The sequence below is a fragment of the Haliotis rufescens genome, unplaced genomic scaffold (assembly GCF_023055435.1).
Source record: "Haliotis rufescens isolate VD_foot unplaced genomic scaffold, xgHalRufe1.0.p SCAF_2, whole genome shotgun sequence".
In the NCBI taxonomy this organism is placed as follows: domain Eukaryota; kingdom Metazoa; phylum Mollusca; class Gastropoda; order Lepetellida; family Haliotidae; genus Haliotis; species Haliotis rufescens.
This window is the reverse complement of record NW_025963890.1, coordinates 36,366,581-36,383,500: the sequence shown is the minus strand read 5'-3', so window position 1 is coordinate 36,383,500 and position 16,920 is coordinate 36,366,581. Positions and strand designations below refer to the sequence as shown.

Sequence of the window (16,920 nt, the reverse complement as noted above, 5' to 3'; positions counted from 1 at the left end):
CATCTTTGTGGTCTTGGCTGTGCACAGACCTTTATGACAAGTACGTGTGGCAATGTGTAATGTGTGGAAGCTTTCCTACATCGTAAGCATCCTTACAAGACCTTAATTGTGACTGTTGCAGCGTCGAGTCTGGAGGCAGATAGCTGGTTCAGTCTCCACATGGCCGGGGACTCTGTCATGGGTGATGACAGTAGGAGTTTTGCAGACCTCCAGCGCAGACTAGTTGACCTCAAGAATGAAATACAAAAGCTCAATATGGAGGGAGACAGACTGGTATTTGTGAGTATATATTTTTGGAATTGTCATGTTTCATAAGCATGTGTGTGTCAAGACTGTTGTTCTGCTCTGAGCAGGGTAATGCCTCAAAATATTACAAGTTGTTTGGCAATTGTTGGAGTGAAACTTATAGGGACACATTATAGTGTTAATTCTGCAATTGTGTACCCGCATGTACTGGGAATCATTCACCAGTAATTGACCGAAGCATCATAAAATATACAAAATATACCAAAGTTACTGATTGGTGTGAGAATGGTAAAGCTATATTCTGAGCAGTGTAGTCTGTCTCCAAGACCCTGGAGAAAAAAATTGAAAAGGAGTCCAAAAAGTCTAGAATGATTTGTTAAGTCTAGATTGCTTCAGCTCCAGGCTGAAATTAAGGATTGTTTGGGGCTCCATTTGGATTATAAATATATATATATATTTTGTAGATATATATATTTTAAATAAGATAATATTTCTGGGACAAAATGTCAGCCTATGAGCAGTGCTGCACAGCAAGAGTTTTGTAGGGTAATTAATATCTGGATGGTCTGGCTGCAATACCATGAGTGTAGAGGAGCACTGTAGAACACACCACATCCCTGATAGGGAGGCTAGGAGGCCAGCCAGTTTCCAGCAGATCCTAAAGATCTTCAAATCAGCGGTGTTTGTTTCTGTAAATCAGTGACATAGTTTGATTGGGATGATGTAGATTTCAGGCTCATCATATTTTAATTTGCCCCAAAATGTCAATTTTCTGTAACACCAAGCTGCCTCCATATTGGTATTTTAGAGTCTCAAAGAGGTTCTTATTAAACAATACCTCAACGAGATCCCATTAGTAAGATGTATTGGACCCAATTTGATATGGTGCTACACAGCTTAAGATGTTTATGTCCGGTATATATCGGATATATATGGGGTACATATGGGGTATATATGGGGTATATATCACCCTGAAGATTATAATGTGATGTTTACCCACTCTCATGAGGGGATTAATGTGTGCTTCTTGTTGGATACTCTTGGAATTCTGGGAATGTGTGGAGAGATTGACAAGGCGTCACCTGAAGTATGATGGATTAAGTCATATTGATAGCACATTGATAGCACATTGATAGCGCTCAAGTCTTCAAGAAGCTCTTGGCTCCAATTGATCTCAGACAATGTGATGGCTTTATTGCTTGTGTGAAATATGTGACCATACCTGGGACTTCATGTTGTATGGAGGCACGACGTTCAACAGCTAATTAAAATAGACTGTTTGAAATTCACAAATAGATTGTAGTTTGCTTGATATTGAGATAAAAATCCCTTATGTGTGACATGTGTTAGTTCAAATGCATCAAATAATATATGGAGAACTTGTCTTGTCCAGTCCTTTTGCACTGTAATACACTGTGCAGAGTTATGTCCCTTAGGTGTTCAATAAACCTGACTGTGGCTTCCAATCCCTGATTGTCCTTGTTCATATGTCTTGGTTTGTCAGTGCCATACCCGTGCTGGTGGGGTTCAACTCAAAACTACAATTCATCAGCTTCAATTCATATATATTACAGAGATAGATGGCATCAAACATTTGGACTCATTTCTGAAAAGTCCCATTTTCAGACCTATAACTGTTTATGTAATAATTGCAGTTTTTAGATATAATGTCTGATTAAATCAAAGAAGACAGTATGCTAAAAGGTTTTGAAATAATGTTTTTATTAGATTATGAACTAACGTGCGAAAAAGAAGATATTTTTGTACAGTCCACACACATTGCAATATTTACAGAAGTAAGATGATGTCAAACGTCTTTAAGATGTCCCAGCACAATCATATCCAAACACCCGTAAGGCCCCTTTGCTGACCAGTGGACATACTGAAAGTGGTTGAGTATTTTACTTGAGATAGTTTTAAGCATGCAGTCAAGATAGTGACCTTATCAGACATCCTTGTGTGATTCCAATCATATTGATGAATTTAGATATGATGTGAAGAGGTCCTGTTGCTGATTCTGTGCATATTAATGCATCCATCTTGCATCTGTCTTGCAGGTGGGAAGCATGTGAGTTTGGCAAAGTGTTTAATTGAGGAAAAGGTGAATTTACCTTGAAAAGTACCCAGGTCTTATTAAGAAATGTTTATTAACCAGCCAGTGCAACCGCGTCAACATGAAAACTTAATTAAGAATTAAAAAATGTTGTGCTGTGGTTTATGTGTACTAGTCAATATTGGATAAAGGTACCAAGACATGCCATACTGTTTGCATACACATATTGTAAGTACAAGTCCATTTCATGGACAGGGGGCTTACGTTTGGCATTTCATGAATATTCTCGCACTTTTCACGACGGTTATCTGTACTTTTTCTCCTGATACTCATTGCCATACCTCCCACTTTTTGGTGAGGTCGTTCGCGGCCATTGCGTTTATCAACATTGCCCATCTACAACTAAGGGAAACAACTCACTGCCCTCTCAAATATAACGTCATCTAAATTTATGACATCACCAAGTTGCGAGCGCATGTTCAAATCTCCGGAAATGACGTCATAATTGACCAATGTTTTATCGTGGAATAAACCACACTTCGTCTTCATTGTTCTTTGCGATTTATCGCGTAGCTATCTTTTATATGAAGTTATGTGATAGTTGTCCTTAGCATTTCAGGGTTAAAGAAATTGAGCTGGTGATATATTTAACCAAGGTTCCTGAACATCCAACATCCGCCAAGTTAGGTTTTTATAAACTGATTTCATTGTAAATTGCTTTCACTGTTTGATAATTTTCATCTATTTTAAAATTGCTTTCAATACTTAAGTCCTTAGACACCCACATTTTGTTTGCTTTTGTTTTCTTGACAAGGGTTTAACAAATTGACAAGAGGGATAATTTCAACAGTGAACATTCTTTTTTTTTAACAAGAACAAAGAACAAAACACGAATTAAACAACAATTACATTTGAGTTGATAATCAAGATAGAACATGGAATTGTTGTTATTTTCTGTACTAACAACTGAACCATTCAGGAAAGTGTGTATTTTTATTGAGAAATTGATATTGGAAAAACTAACTGTTGACATGCTCCCTGTTCTGACAGTCAGCTTCCATAGTTCTAGATTTGGCCATGAGATGTTGACATCTCATGATTCTGACAAAAACAACAAAAACCAGACTGGCAATAACAACCAGGGATATTCATATTTAGTCCATGTTATGAACATGGTCCTATATTTGAACAGGAATGTTAAACCACCCATTCATGAATTCCAGGGGAAGAAATGTTAGTACATGTGCCTGATCCAGGCAGAGCCAGAACCGCGGGACAGACCTTCAGTGTAGCAATGGTTACTGGTAATCGGAAATACGTTGATAATAACTTTGTCTAGACATCACTTGTTGGTATTTGTTTTGGGTGAGTATATTGAAATATGTGATGTGTACATGAAGAATGAATTACATTTTGTTCACTTTTAGTTTTCTTTTATTTCAATTTTTAATAATTTGAAATTGATTAAAAACTAATAATAGAAATAAGATGAGATAATAATTATTTTCCCCTCTGTTGAATGTTCAAAAGTAATATCTCAATACATGAATTTCTTAAAAATAATGTGTCACCTTTCTACAGCATATGCAATAAGTAATTTATTTTGTCCTTTGAACATTCTAGAGAGATCCAAAATAATTCTTTTGTGTTTTGAAAAGCCCTATATTGACAATTATGTTTCTGAAAGAAACTAAGTACAGTTACTAATTTTGTTTTAATGACATTTATCACTACATATTTAATTCAATTTTAGATTTTAAATTTAAATCAATCTTATGTTCAATGTTAATGATATTATATAATAAGACCATGATTGTCACCAGGCTTTCTTCGCTTTAAATCTTTAAGTTTTTAGATCACACACACACTAAAATAAAACACAAATATAGAACTATCATTAAAATCTGAATTGCTAAATTGTTCTGTAATGCACCCAAAATGCCTGTCCTTTTGTTTGAGAGTTTAAGTGCAGCTACTTTCAATGGAAAAAATCTTTTAAAACTTAATTTAGATTTCAGTAAGTGCAAGCTAATCTGTGGAGCATTCAGCATTGTTTTCTAAGATAAACCTAAACATTTTAAGCATTTGCGGTATATTTTTTGACACTTATTTGACTGTTGAAATTGCACCCCGGTTTCTACCTGTAAACTCCCAGTAATCTTGTATCTTGTAGAAACAATGTGTTCGCATTCTCTCCTTGAGTCTGTGTTTGTCTGGAGCAATAAAAAAATATTCCCAAGCCAAAGGTTGACTCCCAGGGGGATTTTCCAACATCCTTTCAGAAAAACTCCAACCTTTTTATTCCCCTACCTTGCTCTAGTGTCAGTCTCATGGTCTGTATCATAGGTTAATGTATTGTTATGAACATTTGTGCTGTTTTATACATTTTAATGTAATTTCTGCATTTGATACGTCTTACATTTGACATTCACTAATTGTATCTGCTGTATTGTTAATAACATGTCTATTTCACTGTTTTTGATTTCACTTTTAACATTTTTAATTTCACAAGTTTATTTTACTGAACGTGTCAGAACTCCCACACAGACCTCCTCGTACATGCTAATCCCGTTCTTTTACACCCTGTGTCTAATTCCTTGAAGCAGTAGTGTGAGTTTAAAGTCAACAGGTGGCATGCACAGGCGATGAAAACTGTCCATAACCACCAAATGTTCCCTCGCTTCTTAAATCTTTTTCAAGATTTGTGTAATACCTTTCATTGTCATCGCGCCAAGACCTCGTGACACAAACGTCTTTGATTCTCTTGACGGTGTAATCTGTTAAATTTTTGACAATAAACACCATTGACAGTTCTCATCAACATATGTCAGGAAGGCTTCAGCAACAGGATCAATCCTGTGATATTGATTCCTGGCCGAGTAGCAAACGCTGGTTTACCGTTCAGATAGACGGTGTTTGGCTTGGCCGAGCACACAGGTGCTGTTGTGGATGTATATTTGTCCAGGTTTTTCAAATGTCATCATTGACCAAAGTGTTTGGTTTCGGGCTACAATAAGCTAGATTTTGCCCCGATCTGTAGCGATCTTGTATCTAAGCAATGGTGCTTCCCGGATACTTCTACAGAAGGGACGTGCATCACGGTATGTAGTTGGTACTTCCATTGTCACCTCGTCTGTGTCAGTACTGTGGAATGCTGAAGGCGGTGCTGAAATGAAATTGTTTCATGGTGCTTAATGACATGTTTGAAATGCAATTGAATTTTTATTTTTGAACCTTAGATAATCATAAACACTTTCAAAGGAATATTTTTTATTTCAGTTTGCAAGTGATTTTTTCTTCTTCTAACACAAGTATTTTCTTTTACAGAATTAGATTCAAATTTAATTCCATTGCCTGTTTGAAAATGTAAATGGACCCTTAAATGGACCTTGTATTCAAGCAGGACATGGTCATTAATGTATGTGCCTTTGTTGGTGTCTTGTTGCATAAATATGTGCCTGAAGAAACTGTAGGATGGTATTTGGGCAACATGACTTTGCATACAAAACAGAGAGGCATAATAAACCTATAAACTCAAAAAGAGAATTCCAGACCGGAACTGGTTAAATTTTGGAAGGGCCTTTTAAAACAGTCCGTTTCCTACACATGAACTTTTTGAAGACAAGTTTAAACATCATCATAAAGGATGAAGGATTCATATGGTGCCTTACTTCCATGTTGAAAGGCTGCCAGCATTGCTTGACGTAGACATGGAAACCAGTATGGAAAAGAGCGTTCTGTTTTTCAAATGAATATTTTGTTTGGCATGAAGTTGTTTGGCTCAGTTGGTTACTGGGATACAATTGTGCTGTTTAAAGTGCAAGATGTTTATATGGTTACAGTGTTTACTAATGAGAAGGCTTTGTACTCTTACTATGAACTTTGCAGTGGCTAGAGATTATATACAATGGATTTGATCAATTGTTATTTAAAAAAAGCCCTGAAAAATCCAGGGTAGAATAGTTCTTCAGCAACCCATTCTTGCCGTAAAAGGCGACTATGTTTGTCATAAGAAGTAACTAACGAGATAGAGTGGTCAAGCTCACTGACTTGGTTGATGCATGTCGTCGTATTCCATTTGCGTGGATCGATGCTCATGATGTCAATCACTGGATTGCCTGGTTCAGACTCGATTATTTACAGACCGCTGTCATATAGCTGGAATATTGCTGAGTGTGGCATTAAACAACAAAGAAACAAACAAATTCAGAAGTTAAAGTTACTTTGATTCTGTATGATTTCTGTTATTAAAGTCTTTGATAGCCATTTTGAACTTGGAAGAACATGAATGCATGACATTTTTACGGATACCAACTTCTTCTGATTTCTGTTATTGTATCTTGTTATTTTGCTTATTCATCAAAGATAGTGCTTGGGACAAGAAACATACCGGTACATGTAGTTTCTAACTATATTTGTTGTATTTACTGATAGTGTGTCACCTTATGTATCACACACAGTACTGAGGACGTTCCAGAGTACCATGTAGCTAGGTTGTACGTCTGCCACCTGATCTGGACACAGCTGGGGAAGGCAACAGACATGTACTCAGTTACAGTCTGTGTTAATAATTCATTAGCTTCATCTCAATATTCAAAAGATATTACTGTGAATGAAAGTACTTATGCAGACTGCTCTACAAACCCGTTCATATTTCCTAGATTTTGAATAAAATATGATGGAGAAATGTGAGGTTGTCATTATCATCACTGCAAGTCTCCGTTGAAGGTGAGCAGGGTAGCATTGGCTCCTATTTGGCTGGTAATTCTCTGCTGGGGTGGACAGACAGTGGGTGGCACATTTCTGATCTTCAGTTGATCGATATTGGAAAGATAATTACTTTGTGTAGCTAAATATTTACATTTTTGTATGGCATGAATTTGTTTGGTTTCAGTCAGATTTTTTTGAAAAAAAAAAATATTGTTGAAGAGCAGTATGTTGTAGTTTTACAGTAAATTTAAAACTAAATGTAATTTTATCTTATTTTGTTATTGTGCCTTTTGGCATCAGTCAGTTGAATTTGTAGACCAAATATTAATGAAGTGACACCTTGGTAAATATTTTCTGAAACAAATACTTGTTTGACAAGTTGTGATTTTTTTTTATTATCAAAATATGTTTATTTGCAACAAATAAAACCCCAGCATAATCATATGATTTTTTAAAGTTTTGTTTAATTTTATGCAGGCTTGGCTTTAATAGAAGAAGAAATTAGTCTTTCTTTGTGATAAAAAAGCCAATCCCTGCAAATAATTTTAAGTCTTGTCATTGTCAAGCCCTGCTAGGGAGGGGAAATATGCCATGGACCAAAAGGAACTGATAAACATATTCAGTGTGTCATGTTTGAGATAGGCAAGCCACTGGAGATGATCTATAGGCCAATATGTCCAAGAGAAGTAACAGGTTGATATAGGTTTTATCTATGTTTGTGTCATTCTGTTGACATGAAACATGGCCAGTTGAAGCTGACATGTCACAGTCAAGAATGCAGTAACTGTGGTTATTTTGAGAAAAACGGTTGTGGATTGTGTTGAAGTGTCAAGTCTGTCAACATTCAGAATGTATCAGTACATTTCTAGCAAACTGTCTCCTGTTTCTTGTCATTTTTCATTTTATGTTGTTGATTAGTAAGGTATATTTGTTTTTTGTTAATGTATTTTTGTTGATTGTTAAATTGTATTTGTAGGTATTTTCTTCCATGGAATTCTGAGAAAATATTGCATTTAAGAGCCACATTCTTGTCATTCACATCTAAATTTTGAACTGAAAATAGAGGCTTTCTAAGTTAATGTATTCAAAACCTTTATATGGAAAGGACCAAAGTGCATCCATTTAGTTGGTCTTACAATATGAAAAATGGCATTGTGGAATTTTCCTTTTGCAAATATTTGATATTGTTTTATACAAATGAATGAAACAGCTTCAATAAACAGTTTTGTTTAGGGTTTGTTTGTGTGGTGTTTTACATCAGCTGAGGCTACAATTGTGTCAGGTTTGACACCCCATTTTGGGGGACATCCCATTATTTGCCTGTATCTGCTGTAAATTGTTTGACAGGCATTTCTTAAAAGTTGGTGGATGGCAATGTAGACAAACATTTATGGATAACAACTTCTATATTATACTGTAGTAGCAACGTTTCGGTATCGGTAGAGTTGTCAAGAAAGGTAGAAGGCTTGACAATGGTATAAGGACCTATACTGAAACTTTGCTATTTCAGTATAATAAAGAAGTTGTTATCCATAATATTTTTTTCAATTTCTTGTCTGCTGTATGTGATTAAATTTGAGATTTATAAAGTCAGATAAGTAGACGTTCTCAAAATCTGTGTTTTAGTTCAAGTTGAATTTCTTTGTAGATTCTCATTAACCATAAACAAATGGATATTGACAATAAACAGTTGGATACCATATTCAACAAAGGATTGTTTCAGTCTAGAGGATTTCACCAGGAATGGTGCTGTCCTTGATATCTGGGTTTCATATATATAGTTTTATAAACTGCTCTCCTTTTGATAGGGATAATCAGCTATGTCATTCTGTTTAAATATACACTTGAAATACTATCAGGATCAATTTTTGTGTGTCATGGTAAGATAAAAATATCCCTATCAAACATGCAGCAGCATATCATGAACACAGCGTTCATTTCATGCATAGTCTTCTCGTGCCTCCATGGTAAGTCCACGCCACCTTAGGATGTACTGGGTGTTCAGTATTGCCAGGGACCTGTTTGTTTGTTTGTTTGTTGTTAATGTCACACTCAGCAATATTCTAGCTATATGGCGTGTAAATAATCGAGTCTGAACCAGACAATTCAGTGACTGACACCATGAACATCGATCTTCGCAATTTTGATACGATGATGTGCATCAACCAAGTCAGCAAGTCTGACCACAAGATCCTGTTAGTCGCCTTGAACGACAAGTATGGGTTGCTGAAGACATATTCTAACCCAGATCTTCACTGGGGAATTGTAAAATGAATGGAACTGTGTGCTGCAATCTGATTGGTTGAAAAATGTGTTTAAATGCTATTTGAAGCTCGGAAATCTTTGAGACTTTTCACTGCATATAAATACATTTATTGATAAGTGCAAATCCAAAATTTGAGTAATGTGCGATGTGGCTTGGTGAAATGGATGCCACATGTATTAAGTAATATATATTTATCAGGACAACTTTGATTTAGTCTATTTTTTTCCACATTTGGCAAAACAGGCAAGTTCAGTTATCATGGAAGCATGTAACAGCCTCAATTGTATCATGACGTCATCACATTCCAGAGTGTCATGTCTGCCTCACAACTGAGTTTTGAGAGAGAGTGCTTCAGAAAAATCATTTTTGTCTTTTACAATGTCGATAAACATGTGTTTTCATATTTCCAGTTTCTATTGATTATTCATTACCTGGAAATTGTAATATTTGAAACCTCTGACTAACACAGTTGGTTCCAAATAAAATCTTTGGGCATTGACTACTCAATAAGTCCCTACAATTCTGAAAACACATAATGTTTATCTCCCAAATATGTGTCTCCTGGCTGTATATTGTTTAGATCAAGTCCATTATTGTCACAGGTAAAGTGAACAGTGAAGTATTCACTGTCTTTGAAGCCCTGGGGTGCGTATATAACTTGTTCATATCCAATATTACATTTTCCACACATAGCTGGAAGACAATAAAAACTCCTGTTTCTATCATGTATACTTCATGTGAGCCCCTTCCCCTTGATATGTAAGTACATGCTCGGCCCCATGACCCTAGTAACACACAGACATAGCTGTACTCACTCCTGTCATAAATCCGAGTGCCCAGATTACAGGAGGGACTTTAATACCAGGGAACTAGCATTTAGTATTCCATTATCGGTAGTTGTGAATGATAGCCCAGCGATCAGGTCATTGTCATTGAGGTCAAACTTTGTGGGATTAGTGAAGGATTAAAATTAGTTAATTTTAAGGTAAGTAATTTTCTACACAATTCATTTATTAATATTGCTTTAGGTATTATTGTAATGATTAGTTTTAAATATTTAAATCTATTCATTAAACTGATGAAAATAGATTGACCTTTACTTCTACTTTTTTGTTTGACTTTAGCAATTTTATGTCATGGCCTGACTGAAACCTAACCCTGCACACCTGCCATGTTTCATGTATAACTGTAAATGTACTGTGGTGTACATTGTATGTCACTGATCAGATGCTTCAAGTACCTCTGTGGACTAGACGGTATGTGTTAGCTTGTATACCAGTTTCTTTACTCTGGTCTGTCTCTGCTCCGTGTATGTGGCAATAGGATTCTGGTTATAAGTGCTTTCCTTAAGGTGGTATGGTCGTACGATGGCCATAAGGCCCAGCTACACACTTGCAGAGTTGAATCCCATAGTTTGGATGGTCTGTCTTGGGTTCAACTCCCTGATTCATCCCCAGTTATTGTCCATGATCTGTGGTTGTGGGCGTCATGACCTGCATCACTTCAGGCTCTCCTCCTGGATGCTGATACACAGATATGACTGAAATACTGTTCCAGGAGGTCCATCTCACTTAAAGGTTCTGTTGTGACAAGTGTTGATCTCTGTTTGCCCTTCTACAATAGCCAGACACTGCCTGGTGTTATAGTGTTCAGCTACCATGGCTGCACATTCTCTCATCCATGTGACCTGAAGAGATCTATATATACCTAGTCTGTGTGCAAGACAACAGGTCTGTATGATTGTGACCTGAAGTGTGCAGAGATCTATATGTACCTTGTCTGTGTGCCGGACAACAGGTCTGTATGATTGTGACCTGAAGTGTGCAGAGATCTATATGTACCTTGTCTGTGTGCCAGACAACAGGTCTTTATGATTGTGACCTGAAGAGATATATATATGTACCTAGTCTGTGTGCCAGACAACAGGTCTGTATTATGGTAACATGCAGCCATCTTGTAACTATAGACATGGATGTGCTATGGTGGGTCACAGGATGTGTAATCCTGATCGGCTGTGACACCTCATGGAGTGCCAGATTTCACAAACTACCAGGAAAACACCCAGGTTTCTGCCATGAAGAACTTGACCTCGACAACTGAGCATGAGGATCAGGCATCCATTATTGTTATGTCTACAATTTTAGCACAGAAGATGTTGTTTCTCAGTCGCTTCACATCAGTGTACATACAGGAAAGATGTATATGTAGCTTTGAGGTAAACATCTCAATTCATCACTGTCAAAATCAAGTTATAATACTGCACCGCTCCGGTACCATCTTTTCTGTGTCTGACATTTCAGGGTTTTCTTTTCTCCTCACAGTCATATTTACATCAAACGTTCCCCTGACTATATTTCTAGGTTTGTCTGCACCAAACCTGTCCTCCCACATCAATGAAAGTGGCGAGACATAACTGAAATACGGTGAAACTGAGATACTGTGTTAAACCAGACACTCTCACTACATCAAGACCGATGTAAATTGTTAGAGTTGGTCTTCAAAAACCCAAACATAGTAAGAGATGAGAAACAGAATCGGATGGTCAGACTCGCTGACTTGGTTGATGCATGTCATCGTTTCCTAATTGCATAGATTGAGGCTGGTGAGATCAGTCACTGGATTGTCTGGTCCAGACTCATTTACAGTCAAGTCTCCTTAATCCAACGCTCATTTATCCAACAATTGGCTTTATCTGACACTAATGATGAGCACCAATTAAGTCGGTGCTATTTAGACCCTTTAATCCAATAGCCTTGCATTCATCATCAATAACAAGATGAAATCATAATTCTGATGAAGACATGTTCAGGACAGATCTATAAAGCACTCTACTTGACTGTGGTGATACGACACAAAGTTCCTGTTTTAACACAAGTTTAGATTTTTCATCCTTTAAGTAAATATTCCAGCGTGTAAAAGATCATAGTAACGCCTCAATGTGATGAAAACATAGATACTATTCATCACTGCCAATAGTAATGGGTGTTGCGCGGACGCAGATCAATGCTTGTGTCTGCGTTGACGTTGTGCAGGCATCATGTCCACATGTCAATCACAGCATGAAATAGACATGGATATTTACAAGCATATCACTGGGAATAAACAAACAGGTCTTGAGTATGGTATGAATAATATTCAGGTATGAATAATATTAGAAATAAGATATATTAACAAGGACAGAAATTGTAAAATTCACAATGAGAGCATATTTCTGATTGAAAAGATGTAGTGGTGATGATTTCTCAATAAAAAAAGATTGAATTGAAAGTTGAATTGAAATTTAGAATCTGAAATTTCAAAACTGATTAAGAATGACTATATTTCTTGATGAAAATGTTATGAGAAATATAATACCTAGGTATTTACCATATCTAGAAAAAAATATTATTCAAAAAGACAAAACAATTTGCATTCATTTACCTATTCATGCTTAAAATAATTGATGTTTAGTGTTTGAGCAAACACTTATCTCCCAAGCTGCACGGTGACAGTAAGTACACAAAACCTGACACCAGTATGTCTCGACCACTGGGCTTAATATCAAACTGTAGCTGGGTAAATATTGACTGATATTGTGTCGTGTGGGGGTTGGGAGTACGGGTAATCCGTGGGGTTATCACTGTCAGGGAGAGGTGACTGGCTCCTGCATTCAGGAATTGGGTAACACATGGTGATATGGCAAGCCTCCACATACCACAAGGCTTCCGAGACATGTTGATAGGCAGTGTGCTCATGAATGTCCTCTGATCAGAGTGTGACATCTGATCCTCATTCACTGTAACCATCTTACCCTCATTCACTGTGACCATCTGACCCTCCTTCACTGTGACCGTGTGATCCTCAATCACTGTGACAATCTGATCCTCCTTTACTGTGACCATCTGACCCTAAATCACTGTGACCATCTGATCCTCATTCACTGTGACCATCTGATCCTCAATCACTGTGACCATCTGATCCTCAATCACTGTGACCATCTGACCCTCATTCACTGTGACCGTGTGATCCTCAATCGCTGTGACCATCTGACCCTCCTTCACTGTGACCATCTGACCCTCAATCACTGTGACCATCTGACCCTCAATCACTGTGACCATCTGACCCTCAATCACTGTGACCATCTGACCCTCATTCACTGTGACCATCTGACCCTCAGTCACTGTATCCGTGTGATCCTCAATCGCTGTGACCATCTGACCCTCAATCACTGTGACCGTGTGATCCTCAATCGCTGTGACCATCTGACCCTCAATCACTGTGACCGTGTGATCCTCAATCGCTGTGACCATCTGACCCTCAATCACTGTGACCATCTGACCCTCAATCACTTTGACTGAGTGAGCCTCAATCACTGCAACTATTTGACCCTCAATCACTGTGACCATCTGACCCTCAGTCACTGTGACCGTGTGATCCTCAATCGCTGTGACCATCTGACCCTCAATCACTGTGACCGTGTGATCCTCAATCACTGTGACCATCTGACCATCATTCACTGTAACCATCTGATTGTCAATCAATGTCCTAACCCGTTCTCAGTGTCCTTACCTGTTCTCAGTGTCCTTACCGGTTCTCAGTGTCCTTACCCATTCTGAGTGTCCTTACCCATTCTTAGTGTCCTTACCGGTTCTCAGTGTCCTTACCCGTTCTCAGTGTCCTGACCCGTTCTCAGTTTCCTTACCCGTTCTCTGTGTCCTTACCCGTTCTGTGTCCTTACCCGTTCTCAGTGTCCTTACCCATTTTCATTGTCCTTACCCGTTCTCATTGTCCTTACCCATTCTCTGTGTCCTTACCCGTTCTCTGTGTCCTTACCCGTTCTGTGTCCTTACCCTTCTCATTGTCCTTACCCGTTCTCAGTGTCCTTACCTGTTCTCTGTGTCCTTAGCCGTTCTGTGTCCTTACCCTTCTCATTGTCCTTACCCGTTCTCATTGTCCTTACCCGTTCTCTGTGTCCTTACCCTTCTCATTGTCCTTACCCGTTCTCAGTGTCCTTACCCGTTCTCAGTGTCCTTACCCGTTCTGTGTCCTTACCCGTTCTGTGTCCTTACCCGTTCTCAGTGTCCTTACCCATTCTCATTGTCCTTACCCGTTCTCATTGTCCTTACCCGTTCTCTGTGTCCTTACCCGTTCTGTGTCCTTACCCTTCTCATTGTCCTTACCCGTTCTCAGTGTCCTTACCTGTTCTCTGTTTCCTTACCCGTTCTCATTGTCCTTACCCCTTCTCATTGTCCTTACCCGTTCTCAGTGTCCTTACCCGTTCTCAGTGTTCTCACCCGTTCTCATTGTCCTTACCCGTTCTCATTGTCCTTACCCATTCTCTGTGTCCTTACCCGTTCTCAGTGTCCTTACCTGTTCTGTGTCCTTACCCGTTCTCATTGTCCTTACCCGTTCTCAGTGTCCTTACCGGTTCTCAGTGTCCTTACCTGTTCTGTGTCCTTACCCGTTCTGTGTCCTTACCCACTCTCAGTGTCCTTACCTGTTCTCAGTGTCCTTACCTGTTCTCAGTGTCCTTACCCGTTCTCTGTGTCCTTACCCGTTCTCAGTGTCCTTACCTGTTCTCATTGTCCTTACCTGTTCTCAGTGTCCTTACCCTTCTCATTGTCCTTTTCCGTTCTGTGTGTCCTTACCCGTTCTGTGTCCTTACCCGTTCTGTGTCCTTACCCGTTCTCAGTGTCTTTACCCATTCTCAGTGTCCTTACCCACTCTCAGTGTCCTTACCAGTTCTGTGTCCTTACCCGTTCTCAGTGTCCTTACCCATTCTCAGTGTCCTTACCTGTTCTCAGTGTCCTTACCGGTTCTCAGTGTCCTTAACCATTCTGAGTGTCCTTACCCATTCTCAGTGTCCTTACCGGTTCTCAGTGTCCTTACCCGTCCTTACCGGTTCTCAGTGTCCTTACCCGTTCTCAGTGTCCTTACCCATTCTCAGTGTCCTTACCCGTTCTCTGTGTCCTTACCCGTTCTGTGTCCTTACCCGTTCTCAGTGTCCTTACCCATTCTCATTGTCCTTACCCGTTCTCATTGTCCTTACCCGTTCTCTGTGTCCTTACCCGTTCTGTGTCCTTACCCTTCTCATTGTCCTTACCCGTTCTCTGTGTCCTTACCCGTTCTCTGTGTCCTTAGCCGTTCTGTGTCCTTACCCTTCTCATTGTCCTTAGCCGTTCTCAGTGTCCTTACCCTTCTCATTGTCCTTACCCGTTCTCATTGTCCTTACCCGTTCTGTGTCCTTACCCGTTCTGTGTCCTTATCCTTCTCATTGTCCTTACCTGTTCTCAGTGTCCTTACCCATTCTCAGTGTCCTTACCCATTCTCAGTGTCCTTACCCACTCTCAGTGTCCTTACCAGTTCTGTGCCCTTACCCGTTCTCAGTGTCCTTACCCATTCTCAGTGTCCTTACCCATTCTCAGTGTCCTTACCCGTTCTCAGTATCCTTACCTGTTCTCATTGTCCTTACCCATTCTCAGTGTCCTTACCTATTCAGTGTCCTTACCCGTTCTCAGTGTCCTTACCCGTTCTCAGTGTCCTTACCGGTTCTCATTGTCCTTACCCGTTCTCAGTGTCCTTACCCGCTCTCAGTGTCCTTACCCGTTCTGTGTCCTTACCCGTTCTCTGTGTCCTTACCCATTCTCACTCTCCTTACCCGTTCTCACTTACCCGTGTCCTTATACATTCATAATCCATTAAACAGAAGCAGAGCAAGTAGATTGCTTGTTCAAAATGTTTATTTTTGAGGGTTTGTTGGGTCAAGGTGTTTCCACAGTAAACTATGGTTATAACGAACTCAAATGCACCACTAATTTTAGTTTGTTATAACCGTAGTTCCTTGTAAGCATACATACACCATCTATACAGCAAATGGCCAGGACCAAAAATTAAGTTTGTAATATCTGTCAGTTCGTTATAAGCATGTTCATTATAAACATATTTTACTGTACTCTCCCCTCTGATTTACTGTTACATATGACATCAGCTGTAATAGCATGTGACTACTCCCTACTGCTTTTTCTTACACTTGACACAGATGTAAAGATAACATTGTGTATATCTGTGTGAAAAAATCCCATTTTGATATGTTTATCCAGAAGTAGGTCTAGTGTCTGTTTCATGTTGTAGATCACACAGGGGATTCCGCTCCTGTCCTCTGTAGCCAACAAGACACGTGGGAGGTGTATTGGATTTGCATGTCAGTGGTGAACCCAACAGCCATGTGTAGCCAAATACCATATATTATTGCCAGCACTAGATTAGGAGTGACAGCTTTAGTGTAAATATACTCATGGCAACTGACCTTCAAAATATGGTGTAGGTTTCAGGGCCATGACTTTGATGGGTCTCACTGACCCACTTCATGCAAACAACAAACTTGACAAATGTCTTATTTGTGGATCCACTGTTTTATTGTAAGGAAGAGACATGAATTACGTTTTTATGTGTAATGTGCTTTACAAACTGACAGAGCCTTTATATGGCATTCGTAATGCATCAACAATCTCCAGTTTCATCTTGCCGTATATTTGTAAGTCAGGCAATTTTCAGGAGTATTTTTTTAAAGCAAGAATCCTCGGTGTATAACACAAGTATCTGCTGGTTGTGCTGACAGTAGGCTCAGACCATGACTACCAAATCTCACCTTGTTGGTCTTGTGAAA

At 38.9% G+C, this 16,920-nt stretch overlaps 1 protein-coding gene across 3 annotated transcripts in view; it reads left to right on the top strand.

Moving 5' to 3' along the window:
- The window catches only part of LOC124121182, a 194,124-nt gene that overhangs the window by 82,708 nt on the left and 94,496 nt on the right, over positions 1 to 16,920 (top strand). For all 3 annotated transcript variants that reach the window (XM_046484164.2, XM_046484163.2, XM_046484165.2), the window contains exon 13: positions 122 to 279. In XM_046484164.2, coding sequence (XP_046340120.2) covers positions 122 to 279 — 158 coding nt within the window. The remainder of the gene's footprint in view (positions 1 to 121; positions 280 to 16,920) is intronic.